Genomic DNA, 19,064 nt, shown 5'->3' with positions numbered 1-19,064 from the left:
TCAAACCCTAACTTGAATATCAAATCAAACAATGAATTTCGGAGTTAGAACTTACCAATACTACCACAAGGTGGTCGTGAACGAGGAGAACAACTTTAATTCTTGAGACCCGACTTGAATCACACTTCTTCTTCCCCGAATCAAGTTTTCCCTAACTAAACTCTTTACTCTCTCTCTAGAGTTTGGTGTGTGTGAGTGGGATGGAGAGGAGATGGAGAAATGAGTTTGAGATAAGGTTGAAACCAGTTTCGTGGTGTATAACCCGTCCACATGAAAAGAGACCACTTTACCCTTCATTAAAATCGTTTAAAAGAAACAGAAATCTGTCACCTGATGTTGTGCGCGGCGCGCGCACCCCACCTTGTGTGGCGCGCACGAAGGCCCGGACAGTCTGTTAGCTTTTAAATTGCACCACGTTTCACGCACTTTATGCACACCGTAATTACTTAATGTATAAAAATATTTGGGTCTTACAACTCTCCCCCACTTGAACCGATCACGTCCTCGTGATCCTCGTCACTTAATCAATCGGACCTACACTCTACGGTCCTTCGACGTATATCCGAACTTGATTTCCGCACAATTTCTATTAACCTGAAGGCTTTTCCCATTTGCTAACACGCACTAGCACACACTCTCCTTGAAAGTCCACAACGACTACAACGAGCACACATATAATCCTACGTGTCTCTATGGATTCTCTAGGAGACTTTTCTCATTAAGTTACCTTTTCCGACCAAATTGTCACCCGCGATTTATTAAATCTATCAAATTCGAGCACTAAATAGTATCAAGAATGAGGGAATAATCCCTTTGTATATGTATATAAGAATACGTACAAACCACCTGTTAAATCAAGATCATGAGGGAATAATCCCCTTTAAAAACCCACAGATGTTCATAACATCAAATAGTATCAAGAATCCAATTCCATGAGTGGCATCGTCTCATTGAACTTCAAACCCACTCTTCATGCTTCATGTGGTATCGTCTCATCGAACTTTAAGCCCACATATGAGGTATCGCCACATCAAACTTTAAGCCCTCATCAAGCAATACAAAAGTAGTATGGCATCGTCAATATCGAACTTTAAATCCATACATATGAGGTATCATCACATCGAACTTAAACCCTCATCAAACAAACAATCGTGGTATGACATTGTCAATATCGAACTTTAAATCCATACATATGAGGGATCGTCACAACGAACTTAAACCCTCATCGAACAATGTAATAGTGGTATGGCATCGTCCCATCGAACTTTAAGTCCATACATATGAGGTATCGCCGCATCAAACTTTAACCCTCGTCCAGCATCGAATAATACAATAGTAGTGTGATGACCCGGAAAATTTCGACTTATTTAAACCAATTCTATATATGATTTAATATTTAAGCAATGCATTTTGACAAGTTTTAAAACTTTTTTAAATGAGTTTTATATAACGGTTGACCACCTTGTTTGTCCGACGATTCACGAACGTCATAACTTGTGATAATTATATAATTGTGTATGTATGTATATATATATATATATATATATATATATATATATATATATATATATACGGAAACATGCGAATAATATTTATATACGAAATGATAAAAATTTACTAGTGAATGATACAATTTCAAATTAAAAATTTTACGTATATAATCGTTTTATTTTTATGATGTATTTTTTAAATTTTTAAGAAGACACGAAGTTAAATCAAAGATGTACAAGTTGTAAAGCACAACGTACAACAATATAACTTAAATAGTTGAATCGAAATTAATTCATTTACTATTCATATGAATAGTAAATGAAACGAAATTAATTAATTTACTATTCACATGAAAGATAGAAATTATTAATTATAAGTTACATAATATACCCCTGAAGTATTTAAGAAATACGACTCATAAAATTTTAAAATTCATTCGATTAAATGAATCTTGTGATTTACTGTGGCACGAAATGATCAGCAGACTAGTACGTACACTCTACATCGAACGTATATAGTAATTTTATAAGTAACTGGATCTTTTTACAACTAGTTTTATAAAGCTTAACACCAAAATAAATATATGTATTCAATTATAAAAAGTGGAATTCTTTTTATTTATACTTTTACCCGTCAATTATTAGCAACAGAGTACGAAATAATGGTCTGTGAAAAACTGTCGGCATAAACTAACAAAAATGGGGCGGCTAAGATTACACACGTTTGATTCTTTTTATTATTATATTATTATTTTATTATTATATTATTACTTTATTACTTTATTATATTATTATATTATTATATTGTTATAATTATATATATATATATATATATATATATATATATATATATATATATATATATATATCGATCGATCGCAGAAAAACACACACATACAATTTACATTCTTCGTAAGAATTATTAATATTTACTATTAATATTATTGTTATTAATATTAATCTTAATATTATTATTAATCTCATATAATTATTTATTAGTTATGTATACATAAAATATTACGACGAGGTCATGAGCGAATTATTTTCAAAACGGATTTTCGAGCGGAATGAAGCTAGGGAAATTATGAGTTATAGCTATGGAGATTATGGGTATTGCTTGGGGGTTATGATCATAAGTCAAAGGTCAACCTAGCGTTTATCATTTTCGTTGCGTCTACGTACTTTCCTGCAATATTGAATCACAATATTGATACGTGAGCATTCATATCTTATCTTTTATATATTGACAGTGTATCCATGTCTAGTGCTCGAGTATATATGTTTATGCATGCTTGTATGCATTAATTTTGTCATTGGATAGTTTATGATGAATCACGAATTTGATACATATGCTACTGATAAATTGGATTTTTAGATATTACTAATCGATTAAATGAATTTCTATATAAGGCACGTCTCGTTTTGTTGAACAATTGTCAAAGTTGACTGTCTTATCATTTTTAAAGCTTTATAAACACTATAATCTGATTTTACAAGTATTGAAAAACTATGTGAAATAATAAAATATGTTTGATTGCCATGATAATTCAAATATAATATAGCTCCTGAAATAAATAATATTTTGAGTTTGATAAACTATAAATTCGTTCAATTATCAAGACTTATATTATGTTAATAAACATGTATATATTTAAAAATTATATTGGGTTAGGTTGACTTTTGAGATAACTTTTGTTAACATTAGCATGTCAGTCTCGAGCATTAGGATTGTGATACACTATGACCCGACCTAGCTTGTTAGACATGTATTGACCAACATATGTTCTCTAGGTTGAGATCTACGGTTATTTTGCATTCCGAGTTTCGGTCACATTTCGGTGAATGACCTTATGTGCTGCTAAGGTGAGTTTATAGATCCCTTTTTAATTGCTTTTGAGTAATATCTCTAATATGAGCAAATGCACAGCGGAAGATTTCTTTCATACTTGAGAATAAACATGCTTTCAAGTGTCAACCACTTGAAGTCATTCATGACATATTTCAAAAGACGTTGCATTCGAGTCGTCGAGTTCATCAAGATTATTATTAAGTCAATTATAGTTGGAGGTATTATGAAATAGTATGCTTGCCGTCAACTTTCAATGTAAAGAAAGTTTGTCTTTTAAAAACGAATGCAATGTTTGTAAAATGTATCATATAGAGGTCAATTACCTCGCGATGCAATCAACTATTGTGAATCATTTATATTGTATATGAACGGGGCATTTCATTTTGCAATCTATATTTTTGGGCTGAGAATACATGCACTTTATTTTAAACGCAATGGACACAAGTACATACTAAATTCTACACTGAGTTTGAACCGAAAATCCCTTAGCTTTGGTAACTAGTAACTGCCGGTTATAAGAACTGGTGGGCGCGAGTAGTTATATATGGATCCATAGGGCTTGACATCCCCATATGTTCCAGGTATAGAAACCCTAGCCTGAACTATAAAACAGACGTATGCTATTTGAGGTTAGTACACGTTGGATTGCGTGTATTGTACATGTTGGTTGCATGTATGTTAAAACAGGGGTACTTATTATAACGTTAAAGCTTAGTTACCAGGGTGCTCAATCTTGTAGAATATTTTGATAAACGTTTCTGGATGAAACAACTGAAATCTTGTGATCCACCTTTATATACAGATTATGCGCAACATTAAAACTATGAACTCACCAACCTTTGTGTTGACACTTGTAAGCATGTTTATTCTCAAGTTCCTAGAAGTCTTCCGCTGTTTGCTTATATGTGATACAAGCTATGTGCATGGACTCATACATGCTTTATTCGAGAAAACGTTGCATTCACAAAATCATCACCATGTATCTTATTTTGACTGCATTATCAACGGATGTAGTATTGTAAACTATTAATTACGGTGATTGTCTATATGTAGAAATCATCAATCGTCAAAAACCTTGGAATTTGATATTCAATTATGGTGTGCCTTTTCAAAAGAATGCAATGTTTACAAAACGTATCATGTAGAGGTCAGTACCTCAATGAATAACGTACCGCGTCAATAACGATTTTAGCGGGTCGTTACACGCACTTTATGCACACTGTAATTACTTCATGTATAAAAATATTTGGGTCTTACACAACCGTGTATTTTTGACAAACAATCGTTAATGAATTTGACGATGTTACATTTTTCTTTGATAAACTTAAAATCGTAATTCTTGCCAGGCTTCAGCAAATTGAGAGTTTACCTTGATTGTCAAATTGAGTAAACATGAATTACTATTTCGGGCCATTTGTCCTTAATTATAATGACATGTTATCCATCTTTGGAAAGATCAACTCCGTATGTAAACTGCTAAAACAAAAATGGCATTTTTTTTTGTGAAATGTAATTTTTTACACTACGGCGTTAGAAATCAAGTAGGATTAGAAGAGACTAAGAATTAAGACCTTTACTTATTTTTGTGTTGGACGCCAAAGGGTAAAGATTATGATATGGGCCTATATTGGGTTCACAGCTAAGCCCAAATTAATAGATAGTATACTTGTTTTACATACACCAAACCGATTACATCATTCATTCATTTTAGTGACTGCTTTACTTGTCACTTTTTTCTTCAAAAACTTCATCGACCAAATTATTTGTATTTGGTAAAACATAAACATAAACAACTACAGTATATTTAATAAATGCTTAAACAAAGTTAAAATCAAGTATGGTGTTTATAAACAAAAATACATTCTATACAATAAAAATATGCATAGACTATTACAACGCAAATACAATGACACCACACTAGAAATTCCAAACAAATCAAATAACAGAAACAACCACTTACTCAAAAGACCAAAAAGCAAAATACTAAAAGCAAGAAAACATTATAGACCCACTCTTGAAAATCAAAGCAAGCCAACCCACAAATAATCATATTTCCTTTTGCTTTTTCATAATATCATCCTTAATCACATTCTTTTACTTTTTCTTTTTCTTTCTCCTCCTCACTCTTTCCATGATACCCTGGTATTTTCTCTTTAATCTTCTCAAAAATACCCTTTTTCTCTTTCTGTTCATCATCATGTGTTGACGTTACTGCAGGCGTCGGAGGAGGAGCAACTTGCTGCTGCTCCTCAACCTTCTTATGTCCACCGGGCAGTTTCTCTTTAATTTTATCCATAAACCCCTTTTTCTCCTCTGGCTCGGGGGTAGTCGATGGTGGGACCGCTACTTCATACTTTTCAACTGGGACACATGTGTCCTCCTCGATCTTCTCTTCTTTCTTTTCTTTGTGCTCTTCGATCTTTTCCTTAATCGTATCCTTCAACGGCTTCTTTTTCTTCTTCTTTTCACCATCCTCGCACTCCTCATCACTCGACTGTATAAAAATTCAAACCGGATAAGTAATTCATTTAGGCAAACCCACAAAAAAAAAACCCAAATTAACATACTAACATAACTACTTCTGTTTTTGTTTTAGTTCGATCATCTCAAAAAAAAATTCTGGCATATATAAATTTTGATTTTTTTTTCTAAACGTTGCTGTAATTTGAAATAAAAATAAAAAATATTATATATAACGCTTAAATATTAATTTTAGAGTGACAAGGGCTATCGTTAGAAAAACCCAGATATTGTCTATACTTTTGTGACGTATGTAACGTTAACAAAAATAAAAATAAGAAAGTTACAAAATGAAGAAAGATTGGTTGAAAACTTACACTGCTAGAACTGGAACCATCACGATGAAGTTTCTCGAGTAAACTTTCCTTGTGTTCGGGTTCGTTAACCTGAACTTTCTCTTCGAACTCAGATGAGATCGTGGTCTCATCACATTTGTTTTCTTCTTTTTTCTTTCCCATAAAATCAAACAATCCACGATCCGATTGCTCAACGTCAGATTTTGGGGCGTCGTGGTAAACAACTTCGTCAGACATGATTAAATTAGTAGAATTTGGCTGATGAATAATGGAAGAAGAAAGTATTCGTAAATTTAAGTAAAAGTATCGAATAATTAGTAAGTGTGTTTTGATAGTAATATGATTAAACAAGTTCAAGGGCTTTGAATTTATAGGACTATGAGACACGTACTTGACACGATTAAGTTATTAGATATTTTTATTTTATTATTATTATTTTGTTTATTCCGTATAAAAAAATGTCGTTTATAAGCAGCTAATCCAAGTTAAAAGTAAGCTACAACAGGGTCTGACAATTTTATATTTACTAGTTACTAGTATTATTAATTTAAATATTTTATTATCGTTTTCTAAACCAAATAAATTTTAATTTTACAAATTTTTTATTCATAGTTGTAAAGTGTTGGAAAAATTAGTTAAAAACATGTGTGTTTTTACAAACTTTGAACACTAATTATTTTTTAATATTATTTTTTATGGTAAAAATAACTAAAACTTTAATAGAAAACTGAAAACGTTCTCAAAAAGAAAACGTCTTCAACGAAGAATACAACCGGAGAACCTCGATGAGGCACGTACCTAGAAAGCGGTACTACAAAACGAACTATCTACACAGAGTCTCATCTATCGAAATGTATACCAACTAAAAACAAAAAGAAGACCAACTAAAATCAAATCCAACTAAAGTCCAAACTAGGCTCATCAAAGCTCCACAAAAGACAATTATAACAAACAAACACAAAATATCTAAGGATCGACCTTAACTAATTTACCGTCAGAGATTTCCCGTCGAATATTTTTACCAGATCGATTCTCAATTTTGAAAGAGATCACATTTGAAGAACCGTTACCTATCAAGGTGCCCGACGAAGGATGAATAAAACCTTGATCCGCTAGCTTGGAAAAAAAATCTTTATTACACGAATAATTGCCCGCAACCGTAGCACCCTTGCTTTTGATTTCATTTGACTCCAGGATCAAACGTTGAATATCTTCCCCAAAGTCCACATCGTCATCGTAATCTTTTAGCTTAAACGAACCCGAAGTAGACGCATCGTTCACCTTCTTGTTCGACCTGAAGTTGATTTCGCTAAATTGAATCATAGACACATTTTTGTTCAAAACATATTACGACTTGCAAAATCCTTCGCAAGAAGGGATCTCGTAATCATCATATTTTCTTCCACTACGTCCGATCAAAACTTGTTGAGGTCGATCTTCTTTGTTTTCCACGTTGCGCTTAGCCAAAGCTTCTTCCATCCTTTTCTTTTTCTCCTTCTTCAAACGGTCCAATATCTCCGCAAAAGTAATAGTGTCTTCGTTCACATCCGACCCATTATTTGTAGACAAGGTGTCGAATAGGCCCTGCCCGGTCGTGCCCAAAACATGCCAGATTTCTTGTTCTGGTCGTGATCAGCAGAAACAGAATGGCAGCCAGCATGTGCAGAATGTCCAGGAGGCCCACCAACATCATATTCTGATCCATTAACAACCAAAACTGATCCAATAGCTTTACCACTTTTTGGGCCAAAAATCACGGTCTCAGTTGAACCCTTACTACCATCAAAACAGGAATCCAAATCAGCTGGATTAAATGAACTAAATTTCAAAGGAGTGGACGTTGAATCACAAATCTTAGACAACCCTTTTGAATCAACGTGAACACCTCTAGATCCCTCGCCTCTGCTTCAATATGTTCAGTTAATTTTTGATTACCATTTAGGACCATTTCAGCATGAATAGCTTGAACTGAAGTCTTCCCATTATCCTTGTCAGACCCGTTTCCATTGTTGAAACCAAAAGAAGACACCGACGAAGTAGAGATAACAAAACAATTAGTAGCAGCCATTTATTTTTTGTCGAAAACATCATTAAAGACCTGATTTATCACAATGGTATCTGATAATTTGGACACCCAAGCATCACATCTCAAGGAAACCAACTCTTCGTCTTCTAAATCGACTTCAACAATATCATGAATATGGTTCGGTTTAGCCGATTTAATGAAAGCGAAAAGGGAGCTAACATTACCCAAAGATGAATTAGCGTTGGTAATAGAAAAAACCTCGCCAAACAACTCAATGACTACGACAACGTTCTCCCTTGAAGCATACGTGACAGGGATCGCCGTGATTTCAATCCAAGCATACCAGTGAAAAGAGTGTGCGGAGCTCGAAAAGGGAGCAATGACCACAAATTCAACAGACATAGAGTTGAAGATATTGTTAAAACTCTCGATGTCCCCAAAAATGCATATGCAACCATAGGACCCAAAATTACAAATATGCACTACGTGCGCTTTACACGAAATCAAGAACGAATAAATCTTAACATCTGTAATCAGGATCACATCAACAACTAAAACAGACAAATGCACATGCTTAACAATCAAATAATTATGCCTCACTTTGCATCTTAACCTAGGATTCGAATTTGAAGAAAAGCGCGCCCGACCCGAATCAACTTGCTTTAACACCTTTGGCCATCCAACGAAAATCGGTCTTCCAAAATTTTTAGACCCATTCAAATTCTAGACAGCCTTCTTAGCAGTAGCTGCGTCACGAAAACTAACAAACGATTACCTTCTTCCCGACCAAAATTTGATTTCAGTCATAACACCCTCCTTAGCGAAAGTGGATTCAACCATATTACGGGTGACATTCTTATCCAACCGCCCTATAAACACCGTATACGACCTTCATCATTGCAATTTGAATCAATTGGACATTCACCAGCTAACGAAATCTCAGTAGCAGGGACAAAAGAAGCTGGAGATTTGGTTCTTTCTGAGCTAGCATTTCCAGGTGGTGGTTCATCATCATCAATTAGAGGAAAGGTGTGAGAGAGAATAAAATCCCCGAAGGTAATAGGTGCCGGAAATTGGGGTGATGAAGTGGATGGGTGATTAGCGGTTTTGGGTGATGATGATGAGAGAGGGCTTTTCAAGTAATTAAAATTCATTGTGTATGATTGCTCCATAACAACAAAGTTATGAGTGAAATTTGGTTTGGTAGTTGAACACTAATTAATATGATAAATTGATATATATTAATAACTATTTAGTGAGTTTTGTAAACCTTGACGAGTGCTTTACAATGAACTAAAGTGTGACCAAAACGGATTAAAGGTGAATGAGATATCGAATCTCAAAGTTGCTTGTTTGATGCAAAATCTGAAGGGAAGTGGAAGTTGTCTCACGTTGAAAGTGGGACAACAAACCTAAGGTCATAGTCTCTACTATATATAAAGACATTTAGGCTTTTTAAAAAATGCACCAAAACGCATGGTAACACACACCAAAAACTTGTGTAGGCTATACACATAAACCATACTTGGGAGTTAGTGGATATTCCGGATACAAGCCACTAGATTATCGATGGATCTTGAAGAAGAAGAAGTTGAAGCCATATGGCACCTTTGATAAGTATAAGGAAAGATTAGTAATCAAAGGGTATTAATAACGAGAAGGTCTTGATTACTTTGATACATATTCGTCGGTGATGCGAATAACTTCCATTAGGTTGGTACTTTCCATTACCGCCATAAGAAATTTGGAAGTACATCAAATGGATTTGAAAACCGCTTTCTTGAATGAAAATCTAGAAGAAGAGATTACTTGGAACAACCTGAGGGGTTTATAGCCCATAGACCAGAAAGGAAATTGTGTAAACCTTATAAATCCTTATATGAATTAAAACAAGCTCTCAAACAATGACATCAAAAGTTTGATCATGTCATGCTTGATTATTGATTTAAGATCAATGAATGTGATAAGTGTGTGTATCTGAAAGATAAAACTAAGGGATATATAATCTTGTGTCTACATGTAATTATATGCTCATTGCCGGTAGTAATGAAAAAATGATAAAAATTACAAAATACATGTTGAAATTGAAGTTTGACATGAAAGACATGGGTTTAACGGTTGTGTTATTGGGAGTACAAATCACATGAACCCAAGGTGGACTTGTTTTAAGTCAAATTCTTTATGTGAAAAAGAATTTGAGAAGTTCAATGTGAATGACTCTAATATAGCCAGAACTCCCATTGACACGAGTCAACATCTAGCTAAGAATATAGGTGAACCTGTTAACTGTAACATCCCGCATTTTTCCGTTAAATTATTTTAACGCCCGTCTTTTTCTTTTTAAATAATACCCTCCGTACCTAGATTAGTATCCTTTGTTATGTAACGTTTTAAATATTCTCGTTATCGGATTTCAATATCTCCCGTACTCCCGTGTAACTTAAAATATTCGATCGGTTAAATCCCGCACCCGCTTTGAAACTCGAGGGACCGGAGTTGCCAAATGGGCAAACTAGTTGACTAGGTCAACTAGTCAACCCATTTTTTCATTCCATCATCTCCATCATCTCTTTTCTCTCCATCTCAAGAACACACACACAAACCCATTCCATTCATTCATCATCTAAATTCAATCTTGGAAGCTCACAACAAATCCGACTACATATTCTTAATCCTCTCGTCATTCTCTATGATTTGATACTAACTTCATCGATTTTGGGTAACATTTCTAAAACTCTAGATTTCTCAAATTCGTGTTTTTGACTTGATATGTTGTTAGTTAGTGTCTATGGCTCGTGTATAACATGAATATATGATTTGTATGCTCGATCTTGATGTTTAGGTGTAACTAGCTTGATAATGAAAAGTGTATGCTTAATCTTTGATTTTGGATGATGAAATTTGTTTAGATGTTAATGTTTGTGTGTTCAAATTGTTAGTTACTTCAATAGCTTCGTTTTGGTGTGCTGATTGACATGAAAACCTTACATTAACATGATTAGTGATTTTGAGGTTTGGTTAGGGTTTGACAACTCTTAAAACGAACTTTTGATGCGTTGAATGCTTGTTAATGTTATTGATAAGTGTTTAGTTGTATTACACGTTTCATTACCTTCAAAACGGCATATCATATGTATAAATTGGATTCCCGAAACTTGAATTGCAATTGATGAACTTGAAACCCTGTTTTGGAACGTTTAACGAACTTTCGACGAGATTTTTGTTGTCTAAAATGATAAATTTGATTTAGGAAATGTATCTAGTTGTGTTCCTTGTCGAAAGAGCTTTCCGGTGATATAAAATACATGTCTTGATTGTTTGCGGATCATAAACTAGGATTGATTGAAGTTTGGCTCGTGCCTTGTGTTTTCTGCAAACAGGACCTGTAAGCCTTTTGGGACGCCGTCCCAACAACCTAGACGCCGTCCCACCCTTCATATTTGGACGCCGTCCTGACAATTGGGACGCCGTCCCACTCTTCATATCAGGACCCCGTCCTGATTTTTGGGACCCCGTCCTGATACACTAAAATGGGCTGTTTGCTTTGATCTTTTGACGTAAAATGTTTGCTATGCTACGGACCTCCGATTAACATGAAACTTGGCCAACATGCTCATATATGATTATATAACTTAGAAAAATTGTCGGATACCCAACCCGACCCCGTTGACTTTTCCGTTGACTTTGACCCGACCAAGTTTGACTTTTTGTCAAACTTAACCAAATACTTATGCAACCTTTCTAACATGATTATTTACTTGTAACTTGCATGAAACTTGACTAGTTGATTCACATGTTAATATAATCGAGTCGTAACGAGCCATAGGACTAATTGAACATCTTTGACCGTTTGTGCTTACCGATATTGATATAACCTATATGTTTAGGTCAAGACTAGCTTTGTCTTTGCACGCGTTTACTTGTTGAAGTACTTTATTAACTCTCGCGCTCAAGGTGAGATCATAGTCCCACCTTTTCAACAACTTTTATACTTTTAAATCGTGGGCTGAGAAAACATATACTTTGTTACATCTTGTACTACTTACTTTTATGTTTTGAACACAAGTGTGAAAACAAACATTCCACGTGCGAGTTAGAACAAAAATGCCTCAATTCGATTATCATTAGTTACACTTGCAGGGTGTAAGCGAGAACTTATATTGTGTGGCCATACGGGTTTAACAAACCCTCATTCGGACGGTTCGCTACCGTTATGCGGATGAAATATATTTTTGTGTTTTAGTGTGGGTTCTAGCACTGAGTGATGGGGTAACGTTGGTTAAGTTTTGATAATTGAGTGCTCGCGTATAACAACACTTTTGGAATGCAAATGATTTGGATAATCTACGTTATGGAAATACAAAATCTTGTGGTTCAAAAACAACGTTTAATACTTACTAAACCTATGATTTCACCAACGTTTTCGTTGACAGATTCTTCTATGTTTTCTCAGGTTTTGAATGCTTAGTGATACATGCTTCCGCACTCTTTTGATACTTGCTTGGATGTCGAGTATACATGCATTTTGGAGCATCTTTTGAACTTATTTAAACTGTGTCGCATAGTTTTCATTTGTACTTATAACGTTGTAACTTAACTTGTGGTCAATTATCTTTGTAAACTTTGAAACAATCTTTACACTTGAATGGATGCGACATATTTTGGGTCAAACGTCTGTTTTAAAGACTTATGACCAGGTAATGGGACCTACGTACTCGACGCCGTCACTTGACGATTTGTCGGGGTCGCTACAAGTGGTATCAGAGCCTTGGTTGTAGGGATTTAGAGTTCATTTGTGTCCACCCCGAGTCATAGGGTACATAGGTGAATCTAGACTACAACCGGCATATAGACTGAAGTAGGAATTACTTGACTATTTGTGCATTTATACTCGAACTCTTCTATCATATCTAACTCGTATTCGATCTTGATCTTACGTTGATAAATTTTGTTGACGCGCCACCTTGACTTTATGAAGTAATGTTAAATGCACATGAGAATCAGGGTAATATAATTTCCGGGATTATATTACGGTGATTCATATGGACATTCTGACATTATGACATAAAGAATTTAAGGCGAGTCAAGGAAAATTTTCTCTACATCATCATTCCATATCATGATTAGTATTATTGAGAATACTAATCAACGATATTCTTGTGTCTTGAAGGAACAATGCCTCCCCGTCGCGGGCCACGTAATGAAACTTCCGAACAAGCTTTTCAACGCATGATAGCCACCGCCATAGGTGCGGCTATGGCTAGTATCTCCTCCGACATCAATAACAACCACAACCACAACAACCATGGAGTCGGTAATTCAAACGAGGGTTGCTCCTACAAAACTTTCATGGGGTGCAAACCTCACACCTTCGATGGGACCGGAGGACCGGTTGTGCTCACCCGATGGTTTGAGCAAACAGAAGCCGTTTTTAGCATAAACGGTTGTCGGGACCAAGACAAAGTCAAATATTCCACCCACACTTTCGCCGGTATCGCCCTCACATGGTGGAATACGTATGTGCTGTCGGTGGGTATCGATGAAGCTCACACTCTCTCATGGGCCGACTTAAAGAAAAAGATGATCACCGAATACTTCCCGCGAGAAGAGACCCGTAAGCTCGAACACGAACTAAGAACTTTAAAAGCGGTCGGGAATGACCTAAAGGCATATAATCAACGATTTTCTGAGCTATCCTTGATGTGCCCAAACCTCGTGACCCCCGAACCTCTAAGGGTTGAACTTTACATGGATGGTCTTCCCAAGAGCATCAAACAAGGAGTAATGTCATCCAAACCCAGTAATCACCAAGAGGCCCTGAATATGGCCCGTCAATTGATCGAAACGGTAGACGAGATTGAAGTGCCGGCACCTAAAGCCGAGGATGAGTCGGGTGACAACAAAAGAAAATGGGAAGCCCCCCAATCGAGCAACTACAACAACAACTTTGCCAAGGAACCTCTCACCCCCGTCGGCAAGAAAAGTTATGCCGGGACACGACCTTTTTGCAAAAAATGCCACAAGCATCATTTTGGTGAATGTGGCAAGCTAATTTGCCATCGGTGCCAAGGTAGTGGTCATATTGCTAAGTATTGTGGAAGTACCGCCCCCGTCACTCAAAAGGGGCCCGACGCACCAAAGCCGAGTATTTGCTACAAATGTGGCCAATCGGGTCATTTTAGGAATGAATGCCCAAAGAATAAAGCAAAAACCAACGCGCGCCGTTGAACTTACAACATCGACACCTAGGATGCCCGAGACGATGATGGACTAGTCACGGGTACGTTTCTTCACAACAAACCGTATATTTCATACTTATTCGATTCGAGTACCGTTAGACGTTTTATAACCAAGGATTTGACTCGTGCTCTTTATATTCCACCTCTTTTCCCCAGATACTACTTAGACGATTTAAGTGACCGACGGAAAATATTGTGTGCCTATAAATTTTATTGGAGGATATACGTTAAGACTTTTGACTTGACACCTATAGAACTAGGGAGCTCGGAACCTATTCGTTAAAAAAAAAAAAAAAAAAAAAAAAAAAAAAAAATGTTTCCCCATCATCTTGTATAGATTATTGTGAACTAAGTAACTTTCGGTTGGAAACCAATACTCTCTTCCTCGTATCCATTACCTCATGATTATTTGCGTGGATCCCGTGTATTCCAAATCGACCTCCGTTCTGGTTATCATCAATTGGGGGTTAAGGGAGACGATGTCTCCTAAGCCATTTTCCGAGCTCGCAACGTTAGTTGTAAATCCCTCTTAGTACCGTTTGATTTATTTAGGACTCCATCCGTATTCATGAACCTCCTAAACCACGTATGCAACTTATCTAGACAAATCTGTTATCATATTTATAGATGACATCTTAACTTATTCAAGTAAAGAAGGCAAACGAACAACATCATCATCTTACGCTCGAACTTTGAGAAAAGAGCAACTCTATACCAAATTCTCCGAGTGAGAATTTCTGTTAAACGAAGTCAAATTTTCTAGACCATGATGTTAATGGTCAAGGCATTACAATCAATCTCGAAATCAAGCCACACGTAATCATGAAACTCTCTCAACTCAGACTTGTATTCGTAAAATCTTAGATCTCGCCTGTTATCACCGAAGATTCATTTCTGACTTTTCTCGTGTTACCCGACTTTTAAACTCGTTAACTCACTAAGGGAAAACTTTAAACCTCTCCGTGTTCGAACCTTGAGCGTGATTCTTCACACCAACATTTCTAGTTAAAATCGTATAGCAACAGATGGAACTCAAACATGGAAATATTTCTACATGAACGCCGAAAGGCATACTCTCTCGACTCAAAATTAACGTAACTAAAATTCGTTATTTTGCACGAAGAATTCGAATACTAAACTGTAGATCCGATCAACTTTCTCGTCATCACGTACCACACACATACCTCTGTTATTTCACCGTTACTGTCTGATATTACTGGAATTTAAGATAACACACAATCCAACGATACTTCACTCTTCTTTGACTTAACGTTCTTGTGTTTCTGATAATCGGCCAACTATTATTCAACCCCGAACTATACAATTACGTGTACTATCTTGTTTCTCTTCCAGACTTCAATTTTCGACAACTAGAGGCACGTTATGGCAACCTCGAGATGTAAGCTCATCCTATTCTCAGTCCTCATTTCACTCCTATCTTTATCGCTCGCATTTCCGTTTAAGGAAACTCCTTGTAACATTTCTCCATGGATAGAGAAACTCCTCACATTACATTAGTATTCGCCACGAGGGTGAATAGTCCTAACGAACATTTTTTTTTTTTTTGAACCCTAACTAACTTGTTCAAACATATCTTAAGAGATTCTATTCCAACACGGTGTATCCTTGTCGATTATCCCGTATCGAAATACTCGTTTCACTTCTAGTTTTACAAGAAACCCTGGAGACCCGCTTAGACATGAGTACCACGTACCACCCACAAACCGATGAACCGAGCAAACGAACGATTTACGTCTTGGAAAGACATGTCACAAACTCGTATTGTCACCTTTAGTAGATCACTCGTACAACAGTAGTTACCACTCGTGTGTTCACCCGCACTTTCCGAAACCCTATATGACCGCTAATGTCGTACCCCTGTTCATTTAACCAACGCATGTGGCAAACAAAACACAGAATCTGAACTCAATCAAGAAACAACAATTGAGATCATTCAAGTCCGAGAAGGGCTCGAGACAACCCATAGTCACCAAAAGAGTTATACCAAACTTAGATGAAAACCTCACAAAATCCCTGTAACAGTGTAATATTGAGAACCCGCACCTTGGAAAGGTGTAATCCGTTTCGGGAATCAGGGAAAGTTAAACTCGCGACACGTTAACCCTTTTGAAACCTTGGGGCGTATTGGAACCGCTTCCTACCGTTTGGAACTTCTGACTCAATTAAGTTTCCGCTTACCCTGTGTACCATGTAACAAACTTAGAAACGTGTCCTGCGGAACAGGAACGTGCAATCCTGCTAGATACATCAACTATCGATGACAAACTTCTCTTCATAGGAAAACCAGTTGAAACCAGGTATCGTAAAAAAAAAAAAAAACCGAACCTTAATACAACGAAATACCCTAACTATCCAAATTCATGAGAACACTCAAGGACGTGCCTTCACTTATTCATAACATTGACAACGTAAAGTCTCGAGTAAGAGATATCGACTACTACTTCCAACTAAATTTCGGGACGAAATTTCTTTTGAGGTGTGGATAATGTAACATCCCGCATTTTTCCGTTAAATTATTTTAACGCCCGTCTTTTTCTTTTTAAATAATACCCTCCGTACCTAGATTAGTATCCTTTGTTATGTAACGTTTTAAATATTCTCGTTATCGGATTTCAATATCTCCCGTACTCCCGTGTAACTTAAAATATTCGATCGGTTAAATCCCGCACCCGCTTTGAAACTCGAGGGACCGGAGTTGCCAAATGGGCAAACTAGTTGACTAGGTCAACTAGTCAACCCATTTTTTCATTCCATCATCTCCCTCATCTCTTTTCTCTCCATCTCAAGAACACACACACAAACCCATTCCATTCATTCATCATCTAAATTCAATCTTGGAAGCTCACAACAAATCCGACTACATATTCTTAATCCTCTCGTCATTCTCTATGATTTGATACTAACTTCATCGATTTTGGGTAACATTTCTAAAACTCTAGATTTCTCAAATTCGTGTTTTTGACTTGATATGTTGTTAGTTAGTGTCTATGGCTCGTGTATAACATGAATATATGATTTGTATGCTCGATCTTGATGTTTAGGTGTAACTAGCTTGATAATGAAAAGTGTATGCTTAATCTTTGATTTTGGATGATGAAATGTGTTTAGATGTTAATGTTTGTGTGTTCAAAGTGTTAGTTACTTCAATAGCTTCGTTTTGGTGTGTTGATTGACATGAAAACCTTACATTAACATGATTAGTGATTTTGAGGTTTGGTTAGGGTTTGACAACTCTTAAAACGAACTTTTGATGCGTTGAATGCTTGTTAATGTTATTGATAAGTGTTTAGTTGTATTACACGTTTCATTACCTTCAAAACGGCATATCATATGTATAAATTGGATTCCCGAAACTTGAATTGCAATTGATGAACTTGAAACCCTGTTTTGGAACGTTTAACGAACTTTCGACGAGATTTTTGTTGTCTAAAATGATAAATTTGATTTAGGAAATGTATCTAGTTGTGTTCCTTGTCGAAAGAGCTTTCCGGTGATATAAAATACATGTCTTGATTGTTTGCGGATCATAAACTAGGATTGATTGAAGTTTGGCTCGTGCCTTGTGTTTTCTGCAAACAGGACCTGTAAGCCTTTTGGGACGCCGTCCCAACAACCTAGACGCCGTCCCACCCTTCATATTGGGACGCCGTCCTGACAATTGGGACGCCGTCCCACTCTTCATATCAGGACCCCGTCCTGATTTTTGGGACCCCGTCCTGATACACTAAAATGGGCTGTTTGCTTTGATCTTTTGACGTAAAATGTTTGCTATGCTACGGACCTCCGATTAACATGAAACTTGGCCAACATGCTCATATATGATTATATAACTTAGAAAAATTGTCGGATACCCAACCCGACCCCGTTGACTTTTCCGTTGACTTTGACCCGACCAAGTTTGACTTTTTGTCAAACTTAACCAAATACTTATGCAACCTTTCTAACATGATTATTTACTTGTAACTTGCATGAAACTTGACTAGTTGATTCAAATGTTAATATAATCGAGTCGTAACGAGCCATAGGACTAATTGAACATCTTTGACCGTTTGTGCTTACCGATATTGATATAACCTATATGTTTAGGTCAAGACTAGCTTTGTCTTTGCACGCGTTTACTTGTTGAAGTACTTTATTAACTCTCGCGCTCAAGGTGAGATCATAGTCCCACCTTTTCAACAACTTTTATACTTTTAAATCGTGGGCTGAGAAAACATATACTTTGTTACATCTTGTACTACTTACTTTTATGTTTTGAACACAAGTGTGAAAACAAACATTCCACGTGCGAGTTAGAACAAAAATGCCTCAATTCGATTATCATTAGTTACACTTGCAGGGTGTAAGCGAGAACTTATATTGTGTGGCCATACGGGTTTAACAAACCCTCATTCGGACGGTTCGCTACCGTTATGCGGATGAAATATATTTTTGTGTTTTAGTGTGGGTTCTAGCACTGAGTGATGGGGTAACGTTGGTTAAGTTTTGATAATTGAGTGCTCGCGTATAACAACACTTTTGGAATGCAAATGATTTGGATAATCTACGTTATGGAAATACAAAATCTTGTGGTTCAAAAACAACGTTTAATACTTACTAAACCTATGATTTCACCAACGTTTT

General features: G+C 36.2%; 1 protein-coding gene across 1 annotated transcript; it reads right to left on the bottom strand.

Annotated features, from left to right (window-relative positions):
* Positions 1 to 5,164: 5,164 nt before the first annotated feature.
* Positions 5,165 to 6,489, bottom strand: LOC139893778 (dehydrin COR410-like). The gene is made up of 3 exons (XM_071876964.1): positions 6,471 to 6,489; positions 6,177 to 6,425; positions 5,165 to 5,833 (listed from the first exon to the last, which is right to left on the bottom strand). The coding sequence occupies exons 2-3, from the start codon at positions 6,390 to 6,392 to the stop codon at positions 5,420 to 5,422; spliced, it is 630 nt and encodes a 209-aa protein (XP_071733065.1). The 5' UTR covers positions 6,393 to 6,425; positions 6,471 to 6,489; the 3' UTR covers positions 5,165 to 5,419.
* Between the last annotated feature and the right edge of the window lie 12,575 nt (positions 6,490 to 19,064).

Source organism: Rutidosis leptorrhynchoides, chromosome 2 (genome assembly GCF_046630445.1).
Source record: "Rutidosis leptorrhynchoides isolate AG116_Rl617_1_P2 chromosome 2, CSIRO_AGI_Rlap_v1, whole genome shotgun sequence".
Lineage (NCBI taxonomy): Eukaryota > Viridiplantae > Streptophyta > Magnoliopsida > Asterales > Asteraceae > Rutidosis > Rutidosis leptorrhynchoides.
The sequence above is the reverse complement of the archived record's forward strand: the minus strand, read 5'-3'. Positions and strand labels throughout refer to the sequence as shown.